The sequence below is a fragment of the Monodelphis domestica genome, chromosome 3 (genome assembly GCF_027887165.1).
Source record: "Monodelphis domestica isolate mMonDom1 chromosome 3, mMonDom1.pri, whole genome shotgun sequence".
Classification (NCBI taxonomy): domain Eukaryota; kingdom Metazoa; phylum Chordata; class Mammalia; order Didelphimorphia; family Didelphidae; genus Monodelphis; species Monodelphis domestica.
Window position 1 is genome coordinate 297,984,675 of NC_077229.1, and position 15,576 is coordinate 298,000,250.

A 15,576-nucleotide genomic window follows, 5' to 3' on the forward strand; every position below is an offset into this window, starting at 1 on the left:
TATCTGAATATTTTACTATTGGAAGATAATCTAATAAGCTTCATGTGTTCCATTGTAATTTATTAATAATTGCATCTCTTCTTCTATTTGAGTGAAGAGAGTCTTCATTGTGATTCAGATTATTTCTATTACATGATCACTCCTGGGGACTGAAATGGAAAAATATTTTTTCATTCTTTCTGAATCAGTGAACATTCATAGAGATGGAAATATGCACTTTGAATATAGTATTGCAGAACCAATATTTGCCATATTTTGGGGAGAAATGCAGAATGCTAAAAGTAAACAATTTGCAGACAGTTAGGACACAAAACTATAAAGTTTCTCCTTTCCAGAGCTGAGGGGATAGCGTAATCAGGGAAAGGTCAGATAGCTCCATATAATTAAGTAAGCTTAGGAAGTAGTAGAACAGTGTTAACTATTTTTTTAAAGGATGATCATTCTCAGTCTCCCTTAATCTTGGTGCCTTCCTTTTGAGGCCATCTCCAATTTTTCCCAGATATATTTTCTTTTTTAAAAATTAATAATAGTAATAACAATAATAATGGGTAGCATTTATATAGTGCTGTGAGGTATGTAAAATGTTCTACACTTTCTCATTTTATTCTTGCAAGAACCATTTGAGGTAGATATAATTATTACATTTTACAGATGAAGGAACAGATTGAGAGAGAGATGATATGACTTACCTAGTGTCACACAGCTAGTGTGTGAGGTAGGATCTGAACTCAGTTCCTCTGGACTCCCATAACAGATTTACCTATTGTCCCACCTCCCTGTTGTTTAAAGGTTATGTTCTTTGTTATATTCTGAGCTCCTTGATCTCAGGAGCTGTGTTGTTGCATTTCTTTCTAATACCAGTTTTTAGTTCAGTGCCTTGTACATAGTAGAGACTTAATCAACAATATTGATTACTTGATTTAATAAATGCAAGCAGATGTTAGAATATAGATTTCTGGAAAGATTTTCACAGAAGTGCTATTCCAAAAGCCCCATTATGTTGCTTAGATGGCATTGTATTTTTGAAAGATACCCAGCAAAAGGCAAGTTCTTTGAAAACTCTCTAAGATGGAGAGATTTTGAGTTTACATCTATAACACAGTTAGTCTGTCATCCAAAAACCAAATTAGCCAAATTCAGAGACATTCATACAATAAGCTTTGCCTATAGAGAATGACAATTAATAACTATTGTTATTGTTGTTATTTGTCACAGCTGTTCATAGAGACTATGTACCAAGGGATAGAGGGATTGGAATCTAGGCAGTACCCATAAGATATCAAGAAATCAGCATAAGACCAGACAAGAAAGTAGACTGTGAAGCCTTTCAGTATTTAATTTCTCTGACTTCTTTTATGAAGAAATGGATAATTATCATCAAGACTCAGATTTAGCATAAAAGGAAACCCAAAGACTTACGCTTGGTCCCATAAGGAAACAAGTTGTATGAGGATGAAGGACAAAAACCTCACGCAATCATAATATTTAATTAATAATATTCCTAAGACATGACAAAACTTCAATTATTACTATTTCTTTATTCATATACCCTTCTAAAACTCATGTCTATCTACACTGGAATTATTAACTACAAAGCTTTGGATATCAATAATTTTTATATTTAATTTGTTTCAAGCCAGTCACAATGCAGGATTTCATGTTTAAACATCTAAATTACTTTTTCACATCCATCCATCAACCCAGATATTCTGGAATTTCCTGCCACCCATTCTGATGCCATATGTACACCCTCCCTATGAAAGTCCAAAAATGAGACAGTCTCTTCCATTTATAAATCACATTATCCTTATTTTCTCTGTAGCCAAGCTGACTGTTTCCTGAATATTTCTTCAAAACTTTAAAAAGTCATAATTCAATAAGGATGGATAGTCCTACTGCCAAACCACATCTCAAACAATTGTTTTATGTCTTTATGTTCATGATTTATTGACTGACTTCATGGTGGGAAGCTTTGTCAAACTTAGGACTACCTACAAGATACCCATCATCAGGTCTGCCTGTACTCAAAACTGGATATACTATACTTGCACAGCCTTTAAGAATTGAGGGCCATCTCCATGTTAGGATAAGGGATCAAAGTGGTTCTTTGTAACTGTCCTTCCTTAAAATTATTCCAATGGAATTTAAAATTTAAAACAGACAAGCATTCAAAAACAAAAATTTTATGGCTAGGGAGATTTATTATTTGGGGGAATTTTTAATTTTAAGGGTTTTTTTTATTTTTTTGTTTTGTTTTGTTTTGTTTTTTACAGGCATTGGGGATTAAGTGACTTGCTCAGGGTCACACATCTAGGAAGTATCTATCTGAAGTCAGACCTAAACATAGGCTCTCCTGTCTCTAGGTCTGGTTCTCAATCCACAGAGCTACCTAGCTGTTCCCTTTATTTAAATTTAAGACACACACCTGAACACATGAAAAAGACAATTTGATCTACCTCCCAGCTTACTTCCCCAAAGGAAGTAACTCAAGGTGATGGAAAGAGATCATGGTAGTAATTTTTATAGCAATACCAAAAACAAGGTGTTATCAGTAATAGGGGTCACCTTCACAAACATGATTTTCTATCAAATGAAAAAAAAGGGCATAATTCCTGAATAAATTTAGTGATATCCTCACATGGCATTTACTAAGTAGACTTCTGATGCATGAAAAAAAAAAACATTGCTGTGAAAGAGTATAAAGAAAAGAAACAGAGGATGTATATGTCTTGGTGATGGAGATGCCTGAAGACTCGCTATAAAATTTGTATGCTTACAATAATGAACAAGGGAACTATAACTTTGAGGATAAAGTATTTCTTAGTAGGAACATATTGATCTTAAGAGTAGAAGATGTATATAGTATATGGCTCATCCTCTAGCTGATATTAGCAACAGTAAAAACCACCCTCCTTTGATTAAACACTCTATCATTACATCTCTCTTAACTTCCATAAACACCTGCGCTTCAGTGGTTTGTAAAAAGTTTTGTTTTTTAAGTTTCTAAAATGTGCTGATGTCTTAAAGTGGGAAAATTCATTGATCTTTTAGTTTATGACAACAATCTTGAACACATTTGAAAACATACACATATAGATCCTCACCTTGGTGCTCTAAATCAACAGTGAGGCCTTGCTTCACATTCTCCTGGATCAGCTGAAGTGTTTGCTCAAAAATCTCTCCTGCTCTTGCAGTCTCAACAGTGAAAGGGTCCCGTGGATAACGGAACTGAGCCAGCAGGTCACTAGGAGTTCGAGGTCTTCTGAAGATGACAAAAGCATTGCTATTCATGAAGTAAAACTCAGAAACACTCTGAATGATGTTTCAGAGATCTAAACAGAAAGATACCAATACCTATCAAACCAGGAGTCTTCTTACTGAAAATACTTCCTTTTGAATTTTAGAGTCAATTCATTGGTTTGAATAAACATTTATAAGCAATGGAATTAATAGTCTAGTGAATAATCTCCTTAGAAATCCTATGTATTATGTAAAATTCAAAATAATAAATAGGGTCATTAATAAAGTAGTAATCCACATTTCTTCCTCTTAGTTAATATTATACATTTAATGACGGAGCACTGAATATACCTTCAGAAAGACCATCTTTTAGAAGAGTCATTCTGAATACCTGTTCAGATTGTCTTTTCTGATTGTTGCAATTTCAAGATTCTATTTCTTTGTTGAGAAGTTCATTATTGGTCATTAAATATATATATCATGTATATATATATATATATACCTTTTATTTATTAAATACATAAACATATGTAGAATATCTACTGGAAGTCACTGGAATGAAAAGTTCTGGAGATTTTCTATTAGTAAGAAATATTTGTTTTTAGAAAAAAATATATAGCTATTGATGAAACTGAATATCTATTAACCCCTAACTAGATGTTTTAATGAGTTCAATGAATGTTAAAATAAAATAGCACATACAATCTTTGGAGCAAAAGGGGGTGAGTGCTCCAGGCATGGGAAATTGTCAGGAAGAACACCGAGAGTAAAGAAATAGAGCGTCTTGTTCATAAAATAATCAATAGTTCAGATAATGGGCCCAAGAGTATATATCAGGAAATAATAAGAAGACTGGAAAAGTAAGAGGAGGAGCTAGGTTATGAAAGGCTTTTAATAATCTAGATAAAGGAATATGTGGCATTCTTGTGAAATCGCAAGATGATACAAAATTGGAGAAGAGAAACAATGATTATAAGAATTGGGATCCAAACAAATCTTGACAGTCTAGAATAATGGATTAAATATAAGGATATTGACAAGCGGGAGCCCATTGGAAGTGTACTACCAAGATAAACACGCACACATACACATAAGCACTCAAACACACATATATATGTATACGTAGATATCATAAGTTACATGAACTAATTAAAATATCTAGGAAAGAAAATGCAACTTTAGGTCAATAGAAGGAAGGCCAAAGGAAAGGACTGGACCTATGACTTAATTGGAGTAGAGAACTCAAGATGAGGAAGTTTGAATCTAGAAGGTAGAGGTAGAAGCCATTGTAGGAATCTTCAGAGGGTATAATTTCATATGGATATAAAGAAATACTTTCAGGACTTATATCTCTTTACAGATTAAAGAGAACTTCTTCAGAAGATAATGAGTTCCTCAACAAAGAATGAAAATCATGGAATTGGAACACTCAGAAGACAACCTGAATCAATGTCCTCTACAATATTCTCAACATGTGGTCCTCCAGTCTTCATTAAAGTCTTCTAGTCAGACAGGACGAGTTAATACTCCCACGCCAGATCATTCTAGTTTTGGATAATGCTCATTGTTATGGAGTTTTTCCTACATCAGTTATAAATCTACTTCTTTACCCTTTTCAACCACTGTCCATTCTTTCTTCTGAAGGCCAACAAAACAAAGGTGATCATGTTTTCATATAAAGCCCTTCAAATATATGTGACCAATTATCATGCTCCTTTTCCCCAAGACTTTTCTCCTCTACATTCAATATTTCGAGCTACTTCCAATGATCTCAAGCCTATAAATGCCTTTCCATTTCATCCATTATTCTGGTGTAACAAGATTTGCTTGTCCTGATTCTTTTAATCAGCATATTTATCTTATCCAACTTTGCATCACCTTCACATTTCATAAATATGCTGTATATTCCTCTATCTAAGTTATCAATATGTTTAGCAAAAATGCTAAACAAGTCAGAATCAAAGACAGATTCCCTAGCACATTCCATTTGATAACTTCCTTTAAGCTGACATAAATCCATTAATTAAAACCTTACTGGAAGTTTTCTCACTGTATGTGGATAAAATAATTTAAGCTGTACTGTAGATGTAATCTTACTGAGATATGGATTGGTTTAATTGACCTCTGAGGTGCTTACTAATTTTGACACTTTGTGATTTTCTTTTGTTCAAAATACAATGCTAGATGGCAATGACATACCTTAAAGGAGCCTAAAATACATTTGTGGAGATAAGGGACATATATATATATACACACACATACACACACACACACATATATATATGTGAATGTGTATATTTGTGTGTTTGTAGGTATGTGTTTATGTATATATGTGTATATATAAATATAAATTAAAATACAGTGATATAAATTGAATGAGATAAGTACAGAAGAAAATTACAAATGAAATGCTAAGTTGCATGGAGGGTGATAGTTAAAACTTAGATCATAAGAGGAGGTAATGAAAGAAGACATGTAATTTGTTTCAAAATAGGGTTGATTTCAAAAGTAGCACAAAATTAAATCTTTTTATATGTCCAAATAAAAACATGGAAGCTGATCTTAAACAACAAAACATTCATTCCTTTCCTGGGACCAGGCTGCCTCACTAATTCACACATTTTTTCCAATTATGTAAAAATCACTCTTTGATTTATGGATTATGTTAAAAATTATCCCTTTAAGAAAGTGAACATTTAAAAACTCAGTATTATTCACTCAAACTGAAAAAAGTAACTATTCTCATGCATTTGTCATTGGTATCCTGTTTCATAATCAGAAATCTTTGAAGAAAATGGTTAGCTGGTGGAGAACTTTGTTAGAAACAAAGCATTCAGAATCTATTCACTATTAATAATCTTCTTGATCCTAAATTGACTTCTGATTTTACTATGACAATGTAGGGTGCTTTTAACTCTTACTCATGAAGTTTGACCGAAAAAGTCCCTTATTTTATTCTAAAATAGTAAGGCAATGGAAATGGAAAGGAGAAAATTATTACCTTAAGCAGATAATCTATTAAACTTCAGTATTGTCAGTTTAGTGACACTGTTAGATTCTATGTATACTAATTCCTAAAATAATTACAGAGAAAAATGTGTGGCCCCAGGATATTGGCTAATTGCTGTAAACATCATGAAACCAATCACCTGGGTATCTCTGATTCTTCTACCTCTGGAGAGCAGGATCTGATTCATAGAAACTTCTTTGGGAATGAGCAATGTTCAATAACACACTGCACAACCTTACTTTTCTTTCAATAGTTGAACTAACAATGACTGCTATTCCTAGGCAATGGCCTGGATTGCCAAACTTAAAGAAAACGCATTTTGACAATATCATAATAGTATCCCTGCTTGTGATTAATGGAGCTTGCAATAGCTAAACAGAACTGAAATAAAAACATTTTCATAAACAGAATAAAATAAATCCTTACTGTGAAAATAGATTTCTTCTTGTGGAGTTAATTGCACTGTCAACCCTCTGGATGGCATCAAGAATGGATGATTCAACAAAGTTATCACCAGCTTGTCTGCCCTGTATTGCTGTAACAACAATCCCATGATTTAAAAAAAAAAGTTAGGAATTACATGATGTAAGTGGCATTTAACATCTTTTATATTTTAGAAGGAACACCTTGCAACAAAATGAAAATACTATTAAAACCTCCAGGTGATATTTTCTATTAGATAGAAAAGAATAATATTGCCAACATATCTTCCTATACAAACTCTAAATTCAGAGAATGAAAGTACCCTAAAAACTGTCAAGGGCATACGGACCATTCCATTTTAGTAATGGTCTAGAGAACCCAGATGGATAAGGATGTAGGGCTGCTGTGTTACTGGCATCTGGTCCATGTACAAAGCACCTGAGATGATGCCTATCCCCCTGGAGAGGTGAGGGAACTTGCTCCTGAGAAAATAATCCTGATGTATAAGGGATGTCCCTCTGGGAAATTATGGAGCAAGTACAGGCATTCTGTAATGAGCTCCCTGACTGGTAACCCTCTGGTTAGAATGGAACCTTTTCTGACTAGCTGCATAGCCAGAACGATAAATTCCAAATGGCCTTTTAATGTGTCATTTCAATATGATAAAGGAAAGATCTTTTGGTCTTTGGCCCTCAGAGGTTCCGTGGATCCAAAGAAAGAGGCTTTATTCCTTAGTCTTTTTTCCTCATTCGGTGAAAAAGTTTCATCCTAAGTGAAAGAAGGAGAATTTCTGACCGTAGGGATTCTGAATGATCTGGAGAATGAATCATAGTAATCTAGAAATCAGAGTCAAGAGAGAATCTTTGCAGCCAGTATAAAAAGATGCCCTTAGGAGCAAGGAGTGACCTCTGGGTGAAACCTTTGGGACTTGAGCCTAAGCAGTGTCTCAAAACCAGGTGTTTCATGGGAAGAAGATTCCATATACTGTACCCCAACAGCCAATTCCAAAAATAGAAGAGGACTGTGTCTTTCATTCCTGATATTTCAACTATAGAGACTTCTGGACTACAGAAATAACCCTCAGACTAGGATGACATCGCATGGGTCCTCCCTCCACCAGTTAAGATTTCAGTAGGAAAGTTTACAGTTCTGAAGATCATGATGAACCCATTGCATGTAATAGTGCAGGTTTAAGGGACAATTTTGAATATATGAATTAAGGGAGGACCTAATCAAAGAAGTTATGGATAGAGCATAGTATCTATAATCCTTGCCTGTGTGATCTTAGGTAAACCACTTTAATCTCTCCAGATCTCAGTTTTCCCATCTGCGAAATGAGGGTTTTGGACTAGATCAGCAAACTATAAGCTAAGAATGGCTTTTATATTTTTAAATATAATAAAACTTTACCTTAAAATGTTTTAAAAAAATAAAAATTAAGTGTAAAATGTAGAATATATTCATAGTTCCAGGGACTATAGGATTTGGTTCTTGGGCCACACTTTGTTGAACCCTAGAGCAGGAGGTCCCTAAGGTCTCTACCAATTCTAAATTTCTCATCCTATGATGGACCCAAGAAGGTCCCACCATGCTGTAGATGGCAAACTCCCTTGAGAGGGATTCTTTTTTTTAATTTGTATTTGTATAACTAACTCTTAGTAACAGTGACATATATAGCAGGCATTTAATAAATGTTTCTTGATTGACTGCTACCAAAAAAGACTTGCAAAATAAGAGTCAGAATAAAGAATATAATCAGGGATTCAACTTGAAGATAAGGAGAAGAGACAAAAGTGGGTTAGGAATCTAATTAGAATAAGACACTTGGCAGACTGTAGGAAAGACATATTACTTCTAAGAGGAAGCTCTCCAACACCTCGAACAGATTGTCTATGCAGGTGAAAACATGGATAAGAAACATTCCAAGTGGCTAAGGTTCAGAGGATGGTGGTTAATATCATTTAAGAGTACTCACCCAGTGAAATCCATATATCCATGCATAAATTCCTCAGTGTATTAGAGTCAGAAACATTAAATTATTTTCTCCAAAGTCATAATTACATTTTGTATCAAGAGAGCTGTTAAAGATTATAGTGAAATAAAGACTAATTCCAACTAAAGATTAATTGCTACACATTTATTGATGCAACACTTGATCCCTAGAATCATATTTTGGTTTTAAAACAAAATCCATAATTTTTCTTTTTACACTGGGCTCCAAAAAGAGTGAGGTACTCAGACTGACAACATGCCTGAGGGTAGGTAGACACTGTATAATTGTCCCAGGGATCACAACACCCTCCTCAGGGGGGATTGCATAATTGTCATGAGGATTGTATAATTCTCATAAAACTAAAATATCTTTTGAGAGAGAATATTTCAGGAAAGAGCTTGATAATTCTTTGAATCCAAAAGTGAATTGTTTGAAGAAGGCACCATGAAGATGACTGTAAAGCTTAAAATTTCTTAGACTTATGAATGTTGGAAATTTCCCCATTGGGAAATTTCATACTGGAAAAAATTTCCTACTGATAGTAAGAAACTCTATTGGAATGTGAAACCCTAGGCATGGGAGGGTCCTTCTCCTCCCTACCTAAGACTACTTTAGGACAGAAACCTTTTGCTAAACAATGGAAAGGGCTTTGACCTATGCTTAAGCATAGAACAGGAAGTTCTTTGAGTCATGATTGATTTTAGAATTGATACAATAGAGATACTTGGAATGACAGAACCAGGTCTTGGAACTTACAATCTCCACCCTACTCAGTCCTAACAGGATTTAGGAAGGGCTGCAGCATAGATCAAAATTTAATTATTTGAGAATATGACCTTCAACAGACATGTGCAAAGCCACAAGACCTCTGGGCAGTCCTGGGTTAAACTAGAACCACCATTGGCACAGGGAAGACATGGACAGTGATTGGTAGATGTGAGAACTGAGGGGAGGGAACTTAGATGGTGTCCTTAAAGATAGGGGGGTCTGAGGACTGAGGGGGGGGGAGAGAGGTTTTGCTCTGAGAGGTTGTCCTCTGAGAAGTGTTGCTGTGAAGGAGGCTGGATGTGGAGGCCCCTGAGACTGTTTCTCCATTTTGGTCACGTGAGTGATAGGGACTGATCTCTTTTCTTTGCCTCAGCTATCTAAGGGCTTGGGCCTTTTGACCCAGCCCCTAAACAGAGGGGGTATTTAAGCCCTATTCCCTTCTCTCCCCTCTCTCTCTCTCTCTCTCTCTCTCTCTCTCTCTCTCTCTCTCTCTCTCTCTCTCTCTCTCTCTCTCTCACTCTCTCTCTCTCAATACCTTTCTTCCTCCTGTTTGTAATTAAACTCCATAAAAGGTTGACTGCTGATTTGAGTTTTCATTTAGGAATTACATAGCTGAATTCCTTGGCGACCTTAAATTAATATATATCAGTCTTTTAAAGTGATTTCCTTGTCACATGACTGAGAAACATCCACAGCATCAGAAGACACAGAAAGAAGCATGTAGCACAATTGATTGAACTGTGAGAGGGTTGGACACATTTATTCTGAATATAAACTCTTATGCCAAAGGGGATTGTCCCTAATTGGCTTATTGTCCATGTGCCTAGCAAACATTGATTTTCTCCCTCTTTCTCTTTCAATTCCCTCTTATCTATAACTATTGTAATTTCTTATTATGTAAAAATGATTCATTGAGGAGACTAGTCTCCCATAGAATCACAGGGGCAATTGTAAAAGGGAATTCTTTATTCTCTTTGTCTATTCTGAATTTACACTTGATTAACAATAACTTAAGTGCCCTTACTTAGTACCTCACTAGATTGTGAAGACAAGATTAACTCTACTTTTTCTACTTTTTAATTGAATCAACAAAAGCTTGAACACCCTACTTAGTACTAGATAGAAGAGCTCTTCACCCTTTCCACTCAATCAGCCAGGAAATGAGATTTCACACCTCAATCAGCCAGGAATCTGTGAAACATTTTGATGAACATTCACCTCTCCAGAAGGTGAGAAGTAGTTCCCACAGTTTGACAATTTGGAAGCTTGTGATTGGCCCTTGTGAAGAGGGGAAAGGACAAGAAGCCATTATAAAAGGCCCTAAATTCTAGGGAAGTTGACTTCCAGAAGGAAGTCAGCTTCAAGAAGAAAGGTGGCTCAAGGAAGAAACTTGGCCTGAGGAGTCACCTTCAGCACAAGTAATCTTCTTGATCTATCTCTTGGAGGGAACTTGAGTGAGTGGATAGCTGGCTTTCCCTTCCTGTCTTCTGGATAGTTTAATTCTGGTTGAAGGTCAATAAGTACTGGCTGAGTTGAGCACTGGAGCAATATTTAGTTAGATAGATTTATCCACCCTTTTGTATTTCTCTGCTTTAACTCTTTCTACCTATTTTGTAAATAAAAGCTATTTAAAGTCATTTCAACTTTGAGCAATAATACTTTAGATTGGTGACCACCGTATTATTTATAATTTTCATATATTTTAGTCAAACCATTAATTTTAACCCCAACAAGATCATATTTTTTCTGAACTAAACATCTCCCATGAGGCCTACCCTAGTACCCTGCAAAGTGTATTATTCAAATATTCTGTATATTCATTGACTGATTGATTGTTGATTATGAATTAAGAGAGCGATTATTCCTATAAAAACCCCTCCCTCTGTTTGGAGAGGATAAAAAAGGTAGAAGATAGACATGTGAAAAGATATTAGAAACCAGAGAGATATCACAAGGTGATAGAGAAAGACAAGTGCAAACCTGTTTTTGTGGGGGATAGGGAGAAAAAAAAAATTAAGAGTAGATTCTCCAAATAATGGATCAGTGTGCTTGACTTGTATGACTAGAAAATTTCCAGGATGGACCATTAAAGAAATGATTGGTTTACATCTAGATGCAGGGATTACAAAGAATAAGCATGGCTTTTACTAGAGCCTATCAAGCATAGATAATCTCATATCTTTGTTGTTGTTGTCATTTTTACAATATCCCCAAACTAGTAAATGAGGGGAATTCTTGGGATATAATTGAATTAGATTTTAGCAATGTAGTAATAAAATTATCTCATGCTCATCTTGTGGAAAAGATGGAGAGATATGGATTTGATGAAAATACAAGGAAAGATTCAGACTTCAAATGACCTGACTCAAAGAGTAATTATTAATGATTCGACATCCACATCCACATTGACAAGAGGTCTCCAGTGAAAACTACCAGGAATGTCACTTGACATCTCAATATTTAATATTTTTATTGGTAAATTAAAGGAATAAATGACCAAACATCAAAATTACAAATGGCATAAAGCTGGAGGGGATAGTTAACTTCTAAATGATAGTCTGAATCTAAAAGAAATCATTTTGATACAGGTGGAGAATTGGGTTGACCCTAGTAAGATAAAATTCAATAGGAATAAAAGGAAAGTCTTGAACCTGAATACAAAAAAAATCAATTTCAAAAATATTAGATGGAAGATTTATGGTTATGTTGCATCCATTCTGAAAAATATATATCTGAGAATTGTAGTGTACTGTAAAGCTCAATATTACTCAATAGCATGATGTGACAGTTAAAATTTTAAAAAAGATAATGAAACCTCCAGCTGCATCAAGAGGGAAAAAGTTTCCAACAAGAGGAAAATAATAGTCACACTATATATGTCCATTGTTAGAACTCATCATGAAGAGTGTGTTTAGTTTATGGCATCATGAGTTATGGACCTTGATAAGCTGCAGTATCCAGAGGAAGGTAATCAGGATGGTAAAGATGCTCAAGTTTGTGTCACCTGAGAACTAATTGAAAGAGGGGAACTGATTTATTTAGTCTGGAGAAGAGGCAATATGATACCTCTCTTCAAGAGTTTTGAAGGATTTATTTTCTTGAGAAGGCATCAGACTTGTTCTATTTGGATTCAAAAGGAAGAACCAGGAGTAATCTGTCTTGGTTGAGGAGAGAAAAATTAAGGTTTGGTGTCTGGAAAAAAAAACACAAAAAAATTCTTAACAATTAGAGCTCCACCAAAGTGGAATGAGAAGTATCCCATTAGATAGTATAGCCAAGAGCCCTTCTTGGCTGTCTTTGAGTAGAAGCTGTACAACAACTTGTCAGGTATGTAATAATCAGGCTTCTTAAATGATTACTAAGGTACTTTCCAAATCTCAAATGCTGGACTCTGTGACTGATGATTCATAAGTCCCTTCCAAATCCATATAATATAACCCCCTGGTGCATATTTCTCCTGTAAATTTATGAACCTACTCTCTTTAAAGATTTCTTTGATCAATAAACAATGAATTAAGGTTGGGTTTTTTTTTTAAAGCAACAAAAAATTCTTTCACATTGTCATAAGAACAGTAGAGAAGTGAAATGGATAGAGGGCTGACCTTAGAATCCTAAAGACACAGGTTCAGATCCTCTCCTAGATAACCTCTATTAAGTCATTGAGTCCATATGTATGTACAACTCATTTCATTAGGATTCTTACCCTAAGAATTTTATTTTATTTCTAAAAGTGAATACTTACTGAATATTCAATCATAAGGGAGCTTTTTTTATCTCAAAAATTATATCAACTAAAATAAAATTATTTTTAATTTAAAAATAAATTTCACTTAAAAAGCAAAGTTTAAATAGGAGACATGAGATACCATTTTTTCAGACAATTATGTGCCTTATCAATCTCTGCACACACAGCATGCAAATCTAGAATTATACATTTTACTGTCTTGTCTTTCTTGGAGATTATAAGTTAAAGATGAATTGTTGAGCTAAAGTGGCATAATTTTTAGTGGGGAAACTCTACTTTTTTAAAAATTACATTTCTGGACCCCCTCTCCTGTCAAACAAGAGAAATACCCAAGAATAGTGCAAAGCCATGTCAACAATCTCTCCTTCATGGTGTTTTTTAGGTTTAAACAATATTTTTAAAGCTCATCTAGGATACACAAAAACTAGATATTACTGAATTCATGACAAGATGATCAGATAATAATCATTCTCATATTTAGTCTTTACTACATAGCTTTAATGACTCATTGACTTTTAATAATCCTAATTAGATTATCATATTTGTACAAAGCTGCTGTATCAAAAAATGATCATTCTTGGACTTCCGGTCAAGATGGCGGCTTAGAGAAAGCTAAAGTTCTGATCTCCGGAAAACCCTTCCCGACCGATCTCAAACTATAAGCTCCTAAGGCCCCGAAATTCAAAACAATCAACAGCATAGACCCTGGGAATCCTCCTCCTGGATCTGGACCTGGATCAGAAGGTATGGCCCCCCACAAAAGCCAGAACCCGAGATTACTCGGACCTAAAGGGTAGGAGCACAGAGTCCAAGGCTCCGGGAAGCCGTAGCTCCGCCCCCCTCAGAGAGCAGGGTCTTCTGAAACAACAGCAACCCTCAGGGCAGGCAAGACAGCCTCACGGGCTGGATCCTGCTATCCAAGTCTCAGTGAAAGTCACTGCCCTCCGAGCTCTGGCCACAGCCCCTACCCCCTCAGAGAGCAGGGTCCTCTGAAACAACAGCAACCCTCAGGGCCAACAAAACAGCCTCACGGCCAGCTATTCTGAAGGCAACTTCTGGAAAGCAACCCAACCCAGAGAGCCGGGGAGAGTGTGGCCCCCTGCTCCGACCCTTCCATTCCAGTTCCAGTGAAAGTCATTGCCTGAAGGCATACTCAATTTAACCCAGGGAAAGCTCATAGAACCGACAATCTGCCCAGGACTAAAGCCTCTGAACACCAGACAGAGATAAGAAAAGATAATTCTCCACATTCAGAGATGGCAAACTCCACAGAAGCACAGAAGCCCCAAAATACCAAGAAAAATAAGAAGAAAGGGGCGACATTGGACACATTCTATGGAGCCAAAATACAAAATACAGAGGAGATAGAATATGATATGCAAGAAAATGCTCCAAAACCTTCCAAAGGAAATGGAAACTCTCCACAAACCCATGAAGAATTTGAATCAGAAATGACCAAAAAGATGGAAGCCTTTTGGGAGGAAAAGTGGGAAATAATGCAAAAGAAAGTCACGCATCTACAAAACCAGTTTGACCAAAGTGAAAAGGAAAACCAGGCTTTAAAGGCCAGAATCAGGCAGCTGGAAGACAACAATTGTGTAAAAGAGCAAGAATTAATAAAGCAAAGCCAAAATACCAAGAAATTAGAAGAGAACATAAAATATCTCACCGACAAGGTGATAGATCTGGAAAATAGAGGGAGAAGAGAGAATTTAAGAATAATTGGACTCCCAGAAAAGCCAGAAATAAACACTAAACTGGACATGGTGATACAAGATATAATCAAAGAAAATTGCCCAGAGATTCTAGAACAAGGGGGCAATACAGCCACTGACAGAGCTCACAGAACACCTTCTACACTAAACCCCCAAAAGACAACTCCCAGGAATGTAATTGCCAAATTCCAAAGCTATCAAACAAAAGAAAAAATCCTACAGGAAGCCAGAAAAAAACAATTTAGATATAAAGGAATGCCAATCAGGGTCACACAAGACCTTGCAAGTTCTACTCTGAATGATCGTAAGGCATAGAACATGATCTTCAGAAAGGCAAGAGAGCTGGGTCTCCAACCAAGAATCAGCTACCCAGCAAAACTGACTATATACTTCCAAGGAAAAGTATGGGCATTCAACAAAATAGAAGACTTCCAACTTTTTGCAAAGAAAAGACCAGAGCTCTGTGGAAAGTTTGATACCGAAAAACAAAGAGCAAGGAATACCTGAAAAGGTAAATATTAAGGAAAGGGGAAAAATGTTATCTTCTTCTTTTACTCAAACTTTCTTCTATAAGGACTACATTTATATCAATCTATGTATAATAACATGTGGGGGAAATGTAATGTATAAATAGAGGGTAAAGAAAGACCAAATAGAATATTCTTTCTCACACAAAGACTCA

The 15,576-nt window shown here is 35.6% G+C and overlaps 1 protein-coding gene across 2 annotated transcripts in view; it reads right to left on the bottom strand.

Annotated features, from left to right (window-relative positions):
• The window catches only part of PXDNL (peroxidasin like), a 584,754-nt gene that overhangs the window by 115,592 nt on the left and 453,586 nt on the right, over nucleotides 1–15,576 (bottom strand). For both annotated transcript variants that reach the window (XM_007487140.3, XM_056823900.1), the window contains 2 exons: nucleotides 6,677–6,785; nucleotides 3,105–3,262 (listed from right to left, as the gene is read on the bottom strand). In XM_007487140.3, coding sequence (XP_007487202.2) covers nucleotides 3,105–3,262; nucleotides 6,677–6,785 — 267 coding nt within the window. The remainder of the gene's footprint in view (nucleotides 1–3,104; nucleotides 3,263–6,676; nucleotides 6,786–15,576) is intronic.